General features: G+C 40.8%; 1 protein-coding gene across 1 annotated transcript in view; it reads left to right on the top strand.

Annotated features, from left to right (window-relative positions):
* The first annotated feature begins 5006 nt into the window (after positions 1 to 5006).
* Positions 5007 to 19583, top strand: part of CLDN10 (claudin 10) — a 65962-nt gene continuing 51385 nt past the window's right edge. The window contains exons 1-2 of the mRNA XM_040425311.1: positions 5007 to 5442; positions 8848 to 9009. Of these exons, the coding sequence (XP_040281245.1) occupies positions 5229 to 5442; positions 8848 to 9009 (376 nt within the window). The 5' untranslated portion in view covers positions 5007 to 5228. The remainder of the gene's footprint in view (positions 5443 to 8847; positions 9010 to 19583) is intronic.

Below are 19583 nucleotides of genomic sequence, written 5' to 3'. Positions count from 1 at the left end.
CTTTGGATTGCTGTGTCGAAACTCTTAAATGAGGCTCCACAGTGTTTTCTGTAGCTGGTCTCCCTAAGATCAGCTATTGTTTTGTTTGAGTAGTCTCCAAGGCATTGCTCCTGGTTAGCCAGAATCCTACTCCACACTGATGAGGGGCAACAACCTGAAACAGCTGTCTGTGGATGTATAACTGGCTTATGTTTTCCCCGTCACATCCTTAAAGCTTGTAAAAGAGCGGGATCTTGACATAGGGGCCACTTAATACGGTTTTCCTTCCTTTGAGGGATATCTGGCTTTCACTGTGTTGAAGACCCATAATTGGGGCTCCACGGTTATTTAGCATATCACTGTTTCCTAAGGGCAGAGGAATCCCCCTTTTGGGAGTACACCCAGTTGAAGTCAAGGTGCTCTGAGAAAGAAATATAAAAGAGGTCTAGGAGCTTAGAAGATGCAAAATATCTCTGGGCACTTCCATTCCTTAGAGATTGTCATCAAAGTCTGAATAAGCAGGCAAGAACTTGGGAACGTGTTTGGTCCTTTGAAAAAGACTGTTGTGGCAGGTAGAAGGCAAAAACTCCTGTCTAACTTAGAGGCAATTATAGAGGACTGAACAAGATCCAAGTCTCTGGAGGTGGAGAAGCAGCAGAGGAGACTGAGTAGGTGGACCTGGAAAGCTGGTTTTCTATTCTTGGTCTTTTAGAGGGTTGTTTGCCACAGGGAGAATCCTCAGACAAGGGGGTCGAAGGGTACCATGAGGAAGGGGCTTGGTCATCCATGATGGTCTATGGTGGTTTAGAGGTTAAAGGGTTTAACTCAAAGGTTTGTGGCAGCCACAGATTTCCCCTACATTTGGAAGGCATATTCAAATTCAAATTGGAGGTATAATGAAAATTAGAGATATAATGGTGATTCCAATCCATTCTATACCTATCCTGTTATGGTTGGTCATTCAAAGAAAATAGGGGAAAAAAGGCCTCAAAGAGCACGACCCAGCACATTTTGGTGGTTTTGAACAGTACAGAAGTTTATGGGCACATCCCTGGTGGCACATCTCTTATGGTTTAGCCCTTATGGTTTTAGGTGGAAGCGTCCTCTCTACAAAATATGGGGATTGACTGTGATTGAGTTACAAACATTATTACTGACTGTCTGCTTATTACAAACCCCTCTGCTGTACATCTACACTACCCATTGTTAGGGGAGCTCCCTGCAGGCCAGTGAGAGTGTTTTGAACACATAATACTTGTTTCAGGGCAGTGAATTGGTTAAAGGAGACACCCTTGGTGGTCTAGAAAGGTGAGTGGGTTAATGGGCAAATATGTGGATTGAATAGTTGATGTCCAATGGTTTTATTCGCTTTCCCAGGCTTCAGTGAGGTTTAGTGAATGACAGCAACAACCATGAATTGTTATTGCTGACATGAATATATTATGTTTGACATGTTATACATTATGTTCTTATTGTGCATTTGAAATGCATTTCTTTCCTTTTTAGGCTGGACTAACTAGTAACTTTTTTGTGTTCAGATAAGCTTCTGCCCAGGGGATAGCCATTATATACAAAGAGCTTCTGTCTCTAAATGTAAGCTTCCCTATACCCTATACTGTATGTATAGATGGGAACAAGATCTGATGAAGTACTTTTTGAGATCCGAATGGTATAAAGCCATGCAATGGTCTGGCAAATACACCCATTGCATAAACCATTTTGAGATCATACTTACATTACAGATGAGGTGGTATATTAAGCCATCTAGATTAAATAGATATAATTCAAACAATATGGATCTATGCTGGCAGAACTGCGGTTCAGTAGGCAGCTTGATACATATCTGGTGGCATTGCCTAAAACTGAAATGCTATTGGGAAGATATTATATATATTATCCTTTAAGCGACCAACTTTTACTATCTTATTTGCCCAGTTTATTCTTTTCTTGGTGCTTAGGAGCTCCAGAAGGTGGAGATGAACCAGCAATGGAGTGGATAACAGCTGTATGGCATATGGACAAAGAGCAGATGAATGACCGCAAAAAGAAATGGAGCAATATGGAACTGACCCTAACTGAATTCCACCCAGCCAGGACTATAAAAAAGCACAGAGGAAAACACATTCCAAACACATCAAGGACATCAAACTCTGTGGTACTACAGATTGCAAACACAACAAGCATACTAAAGTGAAACTACAGATTCTAAAATATAAAAAACACACTAGACTCCATGGAACTAAAGATTCCAGAATACACACTAAGCTACAACAAGATCAAAATAGCAGAATGTGGGAGAAAATTCACATGGCATGCATCATACTTGACAACAGAATGAAGTTAGGCCTGGACATAAATAGAGTCAACAATCAGAACTCCACCCTAATCAACCAGAAAATGCTATACAATACCCAAACCCATATTAAAATGTAAATTACATACCAACTTCCCAAATACAGTTAATAAATAGGTGAACTTAAATCAACAGGCATACACCGCAACAGCACTGCCATAAGGACCTAGTGAGAAGCTGAGAGTGACATATGCTGCAGCTACTTTGACAGGAGGTTGACACGTGAGACCTGCAGGAAAAGTGTCAACCCTGAGGAGAAAAAGATGGAACTGCATGCCAGACACAGCAGTCCAGGTGGTCTTAGCACTATACCAAAGTATGTAGTTGTTCCATATGAACTTGCAAGTATTCAGTACCCCAAACAGTCCACTAGTCTAAGAAGTGTGCCTGTAGAAACCCACCATCAGCAGCATCTGTAACTGTAACCATTGTATTATGAACTATTTTCTCTTCTTGTTAAGTGAACTGTAACCACCATGCTTATGCGCCTCTCTAGAGTATAGCCTGCTTATTTTTGATCCATACTGACTGATTTAGCTGTTGCTGTACCTCAACTCTACCTGTTGTGAAGGAAAGACTCCATACATATGCCCCATTATTGTATGTAAGGGGATTTAGTCTTTGGGCTTTCACAGACCTAGCGTCTGGTTGGGGCACCATTTTACATAGCGCTCATCTGCACTGCAATTTATAATTGATTTTATCTAATTACTGTATGTCCAACTTTGATATAATACAATAAAGTATGCATTTCAACTATATGTGTGGTTTTCTTAGTTTGGTGCGGTATACATTGGTACCACACATTATTATTTGTACTATCGTTTGGTTGCCCAAGATTTGAAATCACTGGCTGTTTATGTCATGGGAAAACAGGATTCAAGCCGTATACGAGCATAGACCTATAAATTCGACCAGGCTGACTAGTATGGAACTACAAGTGCCACAAACCACGTTATGACGTATCTTACAAAATCATCTGCATTGTAAGCCATACACATTAAAAATTCTTCAGGAGCTGAAATCAGATGATAAAAACTGTAACACCATGACTTTTGCATTAACTTACAGGGTCGATTGGAAGAGGAGGAACTCGCTGCCAGGCTGATATTCAGTAATGAGGCTACCTTTCACCTCAGTTGCAAGGTCATTTACCACAACGTTAGAATCTGAGATTCAGAAAACCCATATGCCCTTATCGAGCACATGAAGGACCCATCCAAATTTATCATGCTCTGTGCAATTAGCAGGCACAAAGTCTACGGTCCTTTTATTTTTTGCCAAGTATACTGTTACTGGCCACTCCCACCAAGAAATGTTAAGGGATGGTTTATGCCACAGATAGAGGAAGATACGATAATTGAATGAAACTCACCCAATGTTGTGCTGGTCTTCACGATCACCAGATCTAACACTGTGCCCTAAACTCCACCTACACCAATGTCCCTATTTACTTGGAAGATCTGCCCTAAATGACGGCCCCCAACTTGGTGATGGTCCCTAACTTAACTAAGGTCAGGGGCCTAGAAAAAATGGGGTAGACACTGACTGACAAAGGCAGAACCAGAAGGTAAAACTTCAGAGTCAAATAACAGACAGGGTCTATACCAGGAGGTGACATCAAAAATATAATTGGCCGTCAGAGGCAAGGTCAAAGTCAAAGCATAAGTCAGGATCCTGGTGTCACAAAATGTACAAACAATAGTGAGGCAATGAAGACTAATCACAGCTGCCTGTTTAAATCTCTCACTGACAATAAGCAAGTGACGTCAGCACCAAGCCTGATTGTCTCGGTATCCCTGCTCCCTGATAGGCTAACCAGCCTGACTGTCAGGGGGCTGGTTGCCACAGCAACAGAATGACCTGGGCTATGCCACCAAAGAGAGGCCGGGCTCGCTGCTGGAGCAGAGAAAAGTAAGTACGTGAGCTCCACTGTGCCACCACGGCCCTCACATCAAATATTTGTAGTGTATAGATAAAAGTTGTGAAGATAGTGGGTCTTTTCATGCTAATAAATTTGTGTTATGTTCTGTTATGAATACGAAGACTATCATTTTTCACCATTCTTTTTGAATCACCCTGTGTAGTGCCAACATATTTCACACATAAGAGGAGATAGAAACTCGTTACAGATGTTGACCTTGGTTGAATTTGAACCCTAGTGCTGCCAGTCCCTGCTAACCTCAAGTAACTGAGCCTCCATACTGCCAGTGCTGGCTTTTGACTGCACTAAACAGCATTGTGGGCCGAAACTTCTGCCCTGTGTTTTACATCATGTTTAAAAAATAATAATTCTAGAATATGGCTGAAAACTGGCAACATGATATCTAAAACAATATTAACACTGATCATCACATAGAGACATAAGAACATAGGCACTTCTCTGAAGACTACAGCCCATCTATGTAGCTTATAGCTTTAGTTTTGTGCTGCCAGCAACTTCAGGAGTTTTGCCCTTTTTAACCATCAACTATGATTAAGAGCAGCCCTATTTCTCAATTAATCATTAGTTTGGACTTTGTTTCCAAGTTTACCTTAACGTTAATTAAAATTTTCATGACTGTATAAAGTAATTTTAATTCAATTCTACTGTCTGCACAATGTAAATGATTCCTTCTATATTTATCAGCCCAAGGATGGTACATCTGGATCATTTCAATAGTGCTCATAACACATTAATCCGTTCATTAATACATGGTAGCCTTACTTGCCCCAGTGCTTCACCTCCAGTGAAATGTACTTTGCCCCTCAGCAAGGATTACTCCTGTGAGAAAAGAAAACCATGTTTTACAAGGACAAGATGTTTGTGTAGCGTCCTTATAATGTAATTAGGCCTTCAGACCACCAGAGCTTTTAAAACAGTTCGTTGAGGATTTCTTCATCTTTCTTGTCGGATATGTCTGGATTTCAAATTATTGCATTGATGTTTTGCATTTGTGGAACCGGAGCAGCAATTGGTGCAGTTGTTTCAAACGAATGGAGAGTGACTAGCCGAGCCAGCTCTGTTATCACGGCCACTTGGGTGTTCCAGGGCTTGTGGATGAACTGTGCGGGAAATGCTTTGGGCTCATATCACTGTCGACCTCACTTAACCATCTTTCATGTAGAAGGTAAGAAGGTCTTCTGTTTCTTTCATATGTTAGGTCTTTTTTTATTTTCTGTCATCCAAGGAAACTTTTTGTTAAATACAGTATGGGGAATTATGCTGGGGCTGTATAATTAAAGAGAATATCTTCAGATAAAAAGCCACGGCTTTTAGTGAATACTCATATTTAAAGCTAAAACGTATTAAAGTCTATAAAATTATTATGATATTGTTTGCTCAGTAACACTAATATGGTCCACTATTAGCCATAATATGTAAAATACTTTTGTTTAAAAAAAAGAAAAGCAGTTTCATAAAAGTAATGCTGCCATTGGTTAAACCAGAAAAATATATTTTCAAACTTTTAGATGACAGAGGTCCCTTCATCAGGTGTATTTACAGATGAATGACTGAAATGCGAGCACACCATATAAAAAATGTCATACTAAGCCATTGTACATGGCGTGCCTCATCATTAAAATAAGCAAAAGTTATAAAGCTAAATTTAGGGCTATATTACACCAACAGATTATCTGACCAATATCTGTCCAATAAGACCAATAGTTGGACTGAGTGTGGCCACCTGACCAAAATCTGTTGGTATAACTTAGCCCTCACTGTTACAGGTGGAAGGGCAATAGAGGTGATTACTAAAGGTGGCCAAACATTTTGGCGGGATCAGCTGAACATCCACTATGGCTGGGGGCCTCTTAACTCTCCCCCGATTTCCCCAATTTGGATTTCAACTTGCTTGATCCTTTTGTTCTTTCTATTTTTTCAATCATTCTTTTGTAAACCTGACTGATGAAGGGTCATACGTATGTTTCTGAAAGCTTGCAAGTATAATTTGTCTATTTAGCCAATACAGATATCACTCCGATAATACTTTTGTCCTTTTTTACACAAAAGTACTTTATATTACATAGATTATTTGCTCACAAACTATATAAATCAAGTATTTTTGGGGGGTTCCTAGCGTTTGACATCACATACAGTATTTAGGGGGGCATTCAAATATCTCAATTGCTTCTAGCTGGTTGGACACAAATGATGGAAAAGTTGTGCACTTTTTTCACCTATCCAGTGTCCATAGTCAGACCTGGAAATATGGTATACAACATTTTGCTTGGGAAGACACTCAGTAGCAAAATTGATGTAGAAGAACAAAAAACTGACCCCCATAGGAAACAGATTTTTTTTTGTGATCAGGGTCCTAATGGCTTTTTCTCTCTAGCTGGAAGGAAAGAGAACATAATATACAGATATAGGTAAGTTACTAAAAATATGTGTAGTAACTGTAGAAATTATCTAGCAGATCAAGAAATATAAGTTGCTTCTTATATCGACGTGGCATCTAAAGGCACTGTAAAGGCATGTTACTATTGTGCTGTCTAAGATTTTAATAATTTTATTTGCTATTCATTAATATGTACTGTTCAATGCTGGTTTTAAACTTTGTACAGATTGTCTTTCATTTTACTGTACACTATTCACTATACACCTTTATTTTCTAATGAATGGATAAAAGATAAATTGTTTGGATTGACTTTTCTATTATTACCAGGTTTTAGATTCTAAGTTCATATTATAGATACAATCCTCCAAATATTTCAGTTAAAATAATAAACTTTATGTCGTGCTATGATCTCTAAGTAGTTAGCATTGTTGCCTTGCAAGACTGGGGACCTGGATTCAAATGTGGATAGAGTTCTTATTATTAAATTATTAATGTATAGAGCACCAAAATGTCCTGCAGGGCTGTAGAGAGATTATTATTACTCACATTGGTGTAGGTTTTCCTCCCGCCCTCCAAGAAAAGACTATATGTGTGCTTGAGATATTATGGAAATTAGATTGAGGGCCTCACAATAGACAAGGACTGATGTGAATAATGACATTCTCTGTACAGCCCTGCAGAATAGGTTCACACTACTGAATATACACTCACCTAAAGAATTATTAGGAACACCTGTTCTATTTCTCATTAATGCAATTATCTAGTCAACCAATCACATGGCAGTTGCTTCAATGCATTTAGGGGGGTGGTCCTGGTCAAGACAATCTCCTGAACTCCAAACTGAATGTCAGAATGGGAAAGAAAGGTGATTTAAGCAATTTTGAGCGTGGCATGGTTGTTGGTGCCAGACGGGTCGGTCTGAGTATTTCACAATCTGCTCAGTGCCTGGGATTTTCACGCACAACCATTTCTAGGGTTTACAAAGAATGGTGTGAAAAGGGAAAAACATCCAGTATGCGGCAGTCCTGTGGGCAAAAATGTCTTGTGGATGCTAGAGGTCAGAGGAGAATGGGCCGACTGATTCAAGCTGATAGAAGAGCAACGTTGACTGAAATAACCACTCGTTACAACCGAGGTATGCAGAAAAGCATTTGTGAAGCCACAACACGCACAACCTTGAGGCGGATGGGCTACAACAGCAGAAGACCCCACCAGGTACCACTCATCTCCACTACAAATAGGAAAAAGAGGCTACAATTTGCACGAGCTCACCAAAATTGGACTGTTGAAGACTGGAAAAATGTTGCCTGGTCTGATGAGTCTCGATTTCTGTTGAGACATTCAAATGGTAGAGGCCGAATTTGGCGTAAACAGAATGAGAACATGTATCCATCCTCTGATGGCTACTTCCAGCAGGATAATGCACCATGTCACAAAGCTCGAATCATTTCAAATTGGTTTCTTGAACATGACAATGAGTTCACTGTACTAAAATGGCCCCCACAGTCACCAGATCTCAACCCAATAGAGCATCTTTGGGATGTGGTGGAACGGGAGCTTCGTGCCCTGGATGTGCATCCCTCAAATCTCCATCAACTGCAAGATGCTATCCTATCAATATGGGCCAACATTTCTAAAGAATGCTATCAGCACCTTGTGGAATCAATGCCACGTAGAATTAAGGCAGTTCTGAAGGCAAAAGGGGGTCCAACACCGTATTAGTATGGTGTTCCTAATAATTCTTTAGGTGAGTGTATATTATAGTATAGATTTCAGAGGCCAGAAGGTAAAGAATATAAATGTACTGTCTAGTAATACATAAACTAGTATCAGGGGAAGATTTTCTGCACTTTTATATGTCAATTACAATTAGTTTCATAGTTCCCATTTCAACAGTAGCTCATTATACGTATTGGTGTACTCAATATTTTCTGTTCCCCCTGTAAAGTATAATACAGCCTTCACTCTAACACTCGGTTCTGCCTTTTACTGAGCACAATGACAATCAGCAAAACATTAAGGATATTTAGGGTGAACATTAGAATATTTGAAGTGCATTTGTTCAACATATTATTATTGCCACTGTGTTTCTTTGTTAACCTCATTCGTTTGGGGATTTTACTATACCTTGCCTGTACCATATACTGTTTTTTGCACCTGATAGTGACTATTTTACTTGCTTCTAACCGCCAGGATTTTTACAAGCCTGCAGAGCACTGATGATTATAGCCATATGCTTGGGATTCTTCGGCACAGTGTTTGGTTTTGTTGGCATGAAATGTACAAGAATAGGAGGCTCTGATCAAATGAAAGCAAAAGTTGCCTTTTTGACTGGAATACTATTTATGTTATCAGGTAATGGCTATTGTAGTATGGCGATACCATCATTTGATTGCTAAGTCAAATCATGAATGGGCACTGATGGGATCATGATATCTATATATCTTCTATCTATCTATCTATCTATCTATCTATCTATCTACCTATCTATCCTTTATCTACTGTATTTATCTACCTATCATCTATCAATCTATCTATCTCTCTACCTATCATCTATCTATGTCTGTCAACGTAGCTATATTCAACATTAATTTACAAGACTTAAAGTGGGATTCATATAGAGTTCAATGCAGAGAGCAAGTGCAGCTATCTCCTCACCGAATTCCATGGAGACATCAGTTGCTGTGAATTGGCTGGTAAGAGTACTGGGAGTGGAACCTGCAGGCATAAATGTTTAAGATGGGAATACCCATTTAGAGGTACAGTCATGAGAAAAAGAAAGTATACCCTCTTTGAATTCTATGGTTTTACATATCAATATAAAAATATCTGGCACTTAGAATGTCTTAAACCTTTAAAGGGAACCTGTCACCAGTTTTATGGTGTCCTAACTAAGGGCAACATAAATAAGTGACTGATTCTCTTAACAAAATGCTGGGTCACTTTCTTTAATTGACCCAGTCAATCTGCCAACATCTTGTATTAAAAAGCTCAAGCTGATAATGATGAGTCCTGAATATTTATGAGCTCCTGACTCATCCCGCCTACCTGCTGCTGATTGACAGTTTTTTTCCATATGAATCAGCAGCAGGTGGGCAGGGGAGTGGCTATATCTCTGAATTAAAAAAACGCTGGACTCAAATGAGCTCATTAGCATGCGGCATGTGGCATCTTTGTGTGTATATTATGAGTTAACCATCTGTCACACCAGTAAGTGAATACATCTAAGGTACTTTTTAGTAGTTAATGATTGTATATAATTACACTGCTCAAAAAAATAAAGGGAACACAAAAATAACACATCCTAGATCTGAGTTAATTAAATATTCTTCTGAAATACTTTGTTCTTTACATAGTTGAATATGCTGACAACAAAATCACACCAAAAAAAAAAATGGAAATCACATTTTTCAAGCCATGGAGGTCTGGATTTGGAGTCACACTCAAAATTAAAGTGGAAAAACACACTACAGGCTGAGCCAACTTTAATGTAATGTCCTTAAAACAAGTCAAAATGAGGCTCAGTAGTGTGTGTGGCCTCCACGTGCCTGTGTGACCTCCCTACAACGCCTGTGCATGCTCCTGATGAGGTGGTGGACGGACTCCTGAGGGATCTCCTCCCAGACCTGGACTAAAGCATCTGCCAACTCCTGGACAGTCTGTGGTGCAACGTGATGTTGGTGGATAGAGCGAGACATGATGTCCCAGATGTGCTCAATTGGATTCAGGTCTGGGGAACGGGCGGGCCAGTCCATAGCATCAATGCCTTCGTCTTGCAGGAACTGCTGACACACTCCAGCCACATGAGGTCTAGCATTGTCTTGCATTAGGAGGAACCCAGGGCCAACCGCACCAGCATATGGTCTCACAAGTGGTCTGAGGATCTCATCTCGGTACCTAATGGCAGTCAGGCTACCTCTGGCGAGCACATGAAGGGGCTGTGCGGCCCTCCAAAGAAATGCCACCCCACACCATTACTGACCCAATGCCAAACCGGTCATGCTGGAGGATGTTGCAGGCAGCAGAACGTTCTCCACGGCGTCTCCAGACTCTGTCACGTCTGTCACATGTGCTCAGTGTGAACCTGCTTTCATCTGTGAAGAGCACAGGGCGCCAGTGGCGAATTTGCCAATCTTGGTGTTCTCTGGCAAATGCCAAACGTCCTGCACGGTGTTGGGCTGTAAGCCCAACCCCCACCTGTGGACGTCGGGCCCTCATATCACCCTCATGGAGTCTGTTTCTGACCGCTTGAGCAGACACATGCACATTTGTGGCCTGCTGGAGGTCATTTTGCAGGGCACTGGCAGTGCTCCTCCTGTTCCTCCTTGCACAAAGGCGGAGGTAGCGGTCCTGCTGCTGGGTTGTTGCCCTCCTACGGCCTCCTCCACATCTCCTGATATACTGGCCTGTCTCCTGCTAGCGCCTCCATGCTCTGGACACTACGCTCGCAGACACAGCAAACCTTCTTGCCACAGCTCGCATAGATGTGCCATCCTGGATAAGCTGCACTACCTGAGCCACTTGTGTGGGTTGTAGACTCCGTCTCATGCTACCACTAGAGTGAAAGCACCGCCAGCATTCAAAAGTGACCAAAACATCAGCCAGGAAGCATAGGAACTGAGATGTGGTCTGTGGTCACCCCCTGCAGAACCAATCCTTTATTGGGGGTGTCTTGCTAATTAGCTATAATTTCCACCTGTTGTCTATCCCATTTGCACAACAGTATGTGAAATTGATTGTCACTCAGTGTTGCTTCCTAAGTGGACAGTTTGATTTCACAGAAGTGTGATTGACTTCGAGTTACAATGTGTTGTTTAAGTGTTCCCTTTATTTTTTTGAGCAGTGTAGTTAGATTATAATCAAATATCCACATGACAGGTTCCCTTTAAGGACAGGACGATTTTCTGTTTTTGCAATTTCATTTTTTTACTTCTCGCCTTCCAGAAGCCAGAACTTTTTTATTTTATTGTGGGGTGAAAAAAAATGCAATATTACCTTCATTCTCCGATTCAGTACGATTACTGCAATACCAAAATTATATGTTTTTTCTTGTGTTTTAACACAGAAAAATAAAGACATTGAAAAAAATATTTTTTCTTTGAGAGGGAGGTGAAGTGGAAAAAAATTGTGAATTGGCCTTCTTGATATTTTGCCCCATTACTGTGTTCATTGAATGGCATAAATACATTTATATTTTAATAGTTTGAGCGTGTTTATTGTTTATTTTTATTATGTGGAAAATAGCGGTTTTCATTTTTATATTTTTACAAACTTTTTATTTAACTTTTTCTTCACTTATATTATGTTCTGTTAGAAGACTTGAACATGCAATTATTAGATTGTTTGTCCCATAGACTGGAATAAATTACCATTGAAGCCTCTGGGACCTTGAATACATTCCTGTAGAGCCCTGCCACAAGAAATGCTCTATAGGAACTATCGCTATTTTAACCTCAGATCCTTTGGAGGGACTTAGGCTACCACAATGAACAGCTCTCACAATCGGCCACAGCATCTGAGGGGATTGCATCAATAAAATCTACAGTGAAAGGGTTATAAAACCCAGTGTTACAGTATGAAATACAAAGTCCTGTCAGTCCCAGAAGATCTGCTAAACATGCAGATGATTTATAGATCATGGATCTCCAGGAGCTTCTCCTGAGCACATGCTGGAAACCCTCTCACTACCCCAAACACTGGACTCATCTCTGCATGTATATAGAGTCCTCTGGGGGGCAGGACAGTGAGAGCATATACAATAGGTAGACAAGACAGCATGAGAAATGAACGTTCCAACCAATAAAACCAATTAATTAAACAATGTCCCTATCTCGCTGTATTGCTGTATCAGTATGAGGGTGATCTCATGGGGCTCAGAAATTCTGCAGCCCAGTCTGATCTCAGTGCGCCCACTATCTGCAGGAATGGGAGTAATGCACAAACCTCCACTTTTGGCCGACAGAAGAAGAGTAAGAAGGCATCAGAAATATCAGAACTTTGAAGTGAGATGTTAGGAGACAGAGATTGGGGGACCATTACTCAATAGGCCAGTCTTGTACCACTTAGTCAAAGAAAAGTACAGTTTAGAGTGAGTCTCTGGAGGAAGCCAGGCAATGTATTTACCCCATACTGTAAAGAACGACTTCACCTTCCTTTCTTTATTCTGGGCTGCCTCTATCCAGTTCACCCTCATAATAAAGTTTAGCTTCTCAGAGAAAAGAGCGACTGAGGGGGGAGAGGATGCTTCCAGACTTGAAATATAGTTTTTTTCACTGATACCACATGCAATAATTTCAGGTTCTTTTGGGGTATATTGTGTTGCGTTTTATCTATACAGGCCATATTTGCCCACATGGAATCCAAATGGGTATTAGGGTTTAGGTGTTGGGTGGTAAATTTGCAAGCTTCAAACCAGAACTGTTATACCGTATGTGCAAGCATTGCCATGTACAATGATATAAGTTTGCTTCAAGAATACCACATTTAAAATAAGCAGAAGTGGGGAAGATATCTATTTTATAACCTCTTATGGTAGTGATGTATGCCCTCTGGATTAATTTAAGAGGCATTTCCACATGTCTAGCGTTCAGGAGGAAATTAAGGGATTATTCAACTGATTGGCCTATCCAGTAGCATATGAAACTAGGGTCATACAAGTGCCGTAGCGGCTCCACTATAAGTGGCTTAAATTGGGAGGTCTATTCTTGGGGTGTTACGTGGCATAGTATTTTCATGGCATAGCTCGAAGACTGGAGATGGTGAAAAAATGAAAAGCTGATACTGGGGAATTTATCTTGTAGTTCAGAAAGAAATACAAAAGTGTGTTTTTGTGTAAAATGTAACAAGGATACCTATGGAGGCTATACCTTTTATTTTCCAGTCTCAAAATATTTGGTGTGGGGTTCCTTGTTGGAATTGGGGGTTCAGTGTCAGAGTAAGGGAGTCATTATTTTTTTTACAAAATGCCATGTGTGAAAAATTAAAGGGGTTGGGCCACTTTACAGGGAGTGCAGAATTATTAGGCAAGTTGTATTTTTGCGGATTAATTTTATTATTGAACAACAACCATGTTCTCAATGAACCCAAAAAACTCATTAATATCAAAGCTGAATATTTTTGGAAGTAATTTTTAGTTTGTTTTTAGTTTTAGCTATTTTAGGGGGATATCTGTGTGTGCAGGTGACTATTACTGTGCATAATTATTAGGCAACTTAACAAAAAACAAATATATACCCATTTCAATTATTTATTTTTACCAGTGAAACCAATATAACATCTCAACATTCACAAATATACATTTCTGACATTCAAAAACAAAACAAAAACAAAACAAAAACAAATCAGTGACCAATATAGCCACCTTTCTTTGCAAGGACACTCAAAAGCCTGCCATCCATGGATTCTGTCAGTGTTTTGATCTGTTCACCATCAACATTGCGTGCAGCAGCAACCACAGCCTCCCAGACACTGTTCAGAGAGGTGTACTGTTTTCCCTCCTTGTAAATCTCACATTTGATGATGGACCACAGGTTCTCAATGGGGTTCAGATCAGGTGAACAAGGAGGCCATGTCATTAGATTTTCTTCTTTTATACCCTTTCTTGCCAGCCACGCTGTGGAGTACTTGGACGCGTGTGATGGAGCATTGTCCTGCATGAAAATCATGTTTTTCTTGAAGGATGCAGACTTCTTCCTGTACCACTGCTTGAAGAAGGTGTCTTCCAGAAACTGGCAGTAGGACTGGGAGTTGAGCTTGACTCCATCCTCAACCCGAAAAGGCCCCACAAGCTCATCTTTGATGATACCAGCCCAAACCAGTACTCCACCTCCACCTTGCTGGCGTCTGAGTCGGACTGGAGCTCTCTGCCCTTTACCAATCCAGCCACGGGCCCATCCATCTGGCCCATCAAGACTCACTCTCATTTCATCAGTCCATAAAACCTTAGAAAAATCAGTCTTGAGATATTTCTTGGCCCAGTCTTGACGTTTCAGCTTGTGTGTCTTGTTCAGTGGTGGTCGTCTTTCAGCCTTTCTTACCTTGGCCATGTCTCTGAGTATTGCACACCTTGTGCTTTTGGGCACTCCAGTGATGTTGCAGCTCTGAAATATGGCCAAACTGGTGGCAAGTGGCATCTTGGCAGCTGCACGCTTGACTTTTCTCAGTTCATGGGCAGTTATTTTGCACCTTGGTTTTTCCACACGCTTCTTGCGACCCTGTTGACTATTTTGAATGAAACGCTTGATTGTTCGATGATCACGCTTCAGAAGCTTTGCAATTTTAAGAGTGCTGCATCCCTCTGCAAGATATCTCACTATTTTTGACTTTTCTGAGCCTGTCAAGTCCTTCTTTTGACCCATTTTGCCAAAGGAAAGGAAGTTGCCTAATAATTATGCACACCTAATATAGGGTGTTGATGTCATTAGACCACACCCCTTCTCATTACAGAGATGCACATCACCTAATATGCTTAATTGGTAGTAGGCTTTCGAGCCTATACAGCTTGGAGTAAGACAACATGCATAAAGAGGATGATGTGGTCAAAATACTCATTTGCCTAATAATTCTGCACGCAGTGTATAGTTAATATTGATCAATGTGTTTGTAAGATGATTATATAGCTCTTACTAATATAGCCTTTGTTGATATTCTGCACCATTTTCTATCTTTCATAAGGTATGCCCCCTTGTTTGCCAAGTCTTTTGTGCTCTCCATAAGTAGCTCCTATCCATAAAATGGCTGCTGATGGATGGTCATATGACCAGGCAAATCACATCTATGTGAAGTCTCTTCCATTCGGATATACTGTACCTGACATCTGCACTTGCCGTGTGTTTGAATGGAGTAATGTCTGGTTACATGACTCTCCATCTGCGGCTATTTTATTTACAGGTCAGGACTTCCCCTGAGGACATCACAAAAGATTTGGCAAACAAGGGGGCATACCTTATGAAGTATAGAAAATGGCACAGAATTTCAACAAAGGCTACTTTAGTAAGTGCCATATAATGATCTTAAAAACACATTGGTCAACAGTAGCCAGAAAGTGGCCACCCTTATTGTTTCCATAGAAATTAAGAGGGCAATTGTGCTGCTGATCAAATGCTTTTAATTAACTGATCATCAGCAAGTGTGACCACCTCTATAAAAGCAGAATTATTTGCTGGTCTGGAGCATTCAGTTGTGTATTAACACAATGTCAAGGAAGAAAGACATCACCAATGATCTTAGATAAGCAGTTGTTGCTCCTATCAATCTGGGAACAGTTATAAGGCCATTTCCAAATTTGAAGTTTGACATTTTTGTATAGCGAGAAAGTTTATTTACAAGTGGAAAACATTCAAGACAGTTGACAATATTCTCTGGAGTGTACTTTTCAGCAAATTCACCCCGTGGAATGCTTAGAGAAACAGCAAAAACCCCAAGAACTATTTCTGAGATTCTACAGGCCTCAGTTAGTTTTTAAAATTTTCAAGTTCATGACAGTACAAGTAGAAAAAGACTGAACGAGTATGGCTTGTTTGGAAGAGCTGCCAGGAGAAGACCTTTTCTTTCTTTAAAAACAAAACAAAACATGGCAGTACTGCTTTAGTTTGCATTGTTGCATCTGAACAAACCACAAGACTTCTAAAACAATGTTCTTTGGACAGATAAGACCAAAGTGAAGAAGTTTGGCCTTAATCCACAGCAAAAACTTTCGGCAAAAACTAAACACAGCATATCAGCACAAACACCTCATACCACCTGTCAAGTGAGAGGTGATGCTTGTTTTTTAGCTACAGAACCTGGCCAATTCACAGGCCATGAAGTCCTCTGTATACCAAAATATTCTGCAGTCAAATGTGAGGCCGTCTATACAACAGCTTAAGCTTGTCAATCTAGGTCATGCAACAGGACAACGATCCAAAGCACACCAGAAAATCTACAACAAAAGGGCTGAAAAATAAAAGAATCAAAGTGCTGCAGTGGCCCAGTAAAGGTTGTGGCAGAGCATTAAAGGAGTATTCACATCTCAGACACTGAGACAGACAATGTCACATAGGAGCAGGTCCCACCTTTGGGATCCGCTCTTGTCTTCAGAATGGATCCCCCAAAGTAAAGGAAAGCGCATTGAAAATACAGCTGGCTTGGCTATTTCTGACTGTCCCATAGAGGTGAGGGGGAGAGATGGCCATGCATAGAAGTGAATAGACAGCACACCCTCATGCATGGTGCAGTGTTCTTCACTTTGGGGCGAATGTTTTGGAGATAGGAGTGGGACCCTGAAGTGGCACCCTTATTTATCTAACATTGGTGGCATATCCTAGCAATATGCCACCAATGTATGAGATGGGTGAAACCCTTTAAGAGAGCTGTGCATAAACAAATGCTCACAATCCTCAACGTTGTAAAGAAGAGTGGGACAGAACTCCTCTGGAACAATGTGAGAGAATGATAACATCATACAGAAAATGATTAATTCAAGGTATTAATGCTAAAGGTGGATCTACAAGCTATTGATTCATGGGTGGACTTAGTTTTTTTTACACATGCCTTTACCATTTTAGCCAAATAAATAGTGAAATGGTGGAATCTCTTGTGTGCCATTCATCTGAGGTTGTCTATACCTAATTTTAAGACTTTCTAAGGACCAGATGTATTTTTATTCAAAGTGAGTGTATTTTGTAACTCCATGACTATGCAGAGGATTTTGAGCTCCAAAAAAGTAGAGATCTTTTTGCGGAATGGAAGCACGGAACAGAGCACCACAGAAGCACTCCATAGTGCTTCCGTGGGGTTCCGTTCCGTGCTTCCATTCCATTCCGCACCAAATCTTCGGATTTGCGGATCCATTCAAGTAATTGGGTCCGCATCCATGATGCAGACTATACGCGGCTGGTGACCCGTGTATTGCGGAACCGCCGTATGCAGCCCGCAGCACGGGAACAGAGCCCTTATGTTCGTGTGAACAAGCCCTAAGGCTAAGGCATCATTCCCACGTCAGTATTTTTCAGCCATTTTTTTGCCAAAACTAGAAGTGGATCCTAAATACAGAAAAAATATATAATGAAAAAATGTACACTCCTCTTTCTAAAGGTCCTTTTACACAGACCGATACTTCAGGCAATTTTTGGGAACAACCAAAATATAGAAAAGTACCAGATGGCACTGCTCAGTGTCGAGGCATCCACAAAACCGGAGACATACACGGTGGAGTGATAGCTCACATGAGGACAGCGGCAGTGCTCAATCCAAAAACAGTCCAATAGAATATCAGAATAATGAAGAAATGATGGCATTCACCGCGATCGTCCAATTTTCATCAAAGGACGCATAAAATACAATGGCGGCAGGGGTACAATGCGAGACACAGGCACCATCAGCGGCGACGACTGTTTTGTGTAGACACGCTTCCTCAGGCCTTCCAACGTCATGATGTCCATGCATCATTCTTATGTACCAGTGCCGATCCTGGCACCATCAGCGGTGACGGCTGTTTTGCGTAGATACGCTTCCTCAGGCCTTCCAGCGTCATGATGTCCATGCATCATTCTTATGTACCAGTGCCGATCCTGGTTGTCATGCGCACATGCAACCAAGCATAACGATACCAAATTACACATTTAAAATCAATACATTACTAATACGTTGAATCTTAGATGCTTACAGAAAAACAGAAAGGAAGCCCACGGCGACTAACTCTCTTCTATACTACGACAGCTTTCACCCCCGAAGTGTTAAGTCAGCAGTCCCCTATGGTCAGTTTGTTAGACTTAGGAGGCTTAATAGTCGTGAAGAAGACTATATGATCCAAGCTGTGGATTTGAAGAAACGTTTATTGCAGAGGGGTTATCCATCCAAAATCCTCCATCAGGCCATGTTAAAAGGCATTACAGTTAACCCAAGATGATTTATTATCTAAAAAGTTTTTTTTCTAAGAAATGACAGAGCAAACAGAACAGATTTATGTTTTCATTTAAATACAGCCGTATGGCGGATGTCATACGCAGAACTATATACCATAACTGGGATATTTTGAGTAGGGACGAAGCTTTAAGAGACATTGCACAGAACAAACCTATTATAGTATTTAGACGCAGTCATACAGATTAGTAAGGAGTAGATATATGGAAAAAAGACCAGATATGTGGTTGAGAGATTAGATACCCAAAGGTAACGTTGATGTGGAAACTGTTCATTTTGTAAGCATAATCCTCAGTACAGAGTACTTAAAGGCTATGGACACCTTTGTGCACTAAAAATCCATAACCCCATATCTTATCATAATGCAGCACATAATAAAACTGCTGATAACGTTAGTGCAACAATCTACAGTCAGAAACATGGCGTTATAAGGCCCCTTGCATACGAGCCGCACACAGCACCCCAGCACTGACGGGGTCGCAAAACATTATATTGATTATTATATTGGTTACCCTCAGAGGTCTGGAATGTATTGGATAACACTGGCATAATGCTGTCCGTGTTATCCAATACATTCCAGAACTGTAAGGGTTACATAGCATCATAAATCAATATAATGCTATGTGACCCCGTCAGTGCTGGGAGGCCAGGACAGGAGCTGCGCTAAGGACTCGCAGTGTGACAAACCTTCCTCTGCAAGGGGCCTAAGCCATAGCAAAGGAGCTGTGAAAAATGAAAGATGGATTCTGATTGGTTGCTAGGGACAACTAAGGCTACTTTCACACTGGCATTTTAGCTTTCTGTTTCTGAGATCCGTTCAGGGCTCTCAAAAGCGGTCGAAAACGGATTAGTTTTGCCCTACTGCATTCTGAATGGAAAAGGATCCGCTCAGAATGCATCAGTTTGCCTCCGATCAGTCTCCATTCCGCTCTGGAGGCGGACGCCAAAACGCTGACTGAAGCGTCTTTCTGTCCATCCTGGGATGCGGTGCGAGATGGATCCATCCTGACACACAATGTAAGTCAATG

This window comes from Bufo bufo, chromosome 3, assembly GCF_905171765.1.
Source record: "Bufo bufo chromosome 3, aBufBuf1.1, whole genome shotgun sequence".
Lineage (NCBI taxonomy): Eukaryota > Metazoa > Chordata > Amphibia > Anura > Bufonidae > Bufo > Bufo bufo.
The sequence above is the reverse complement of the archived record's forward strand: the minus strand, read 5'-3'. Positions and strand labels throughout refer to the sequence as shown.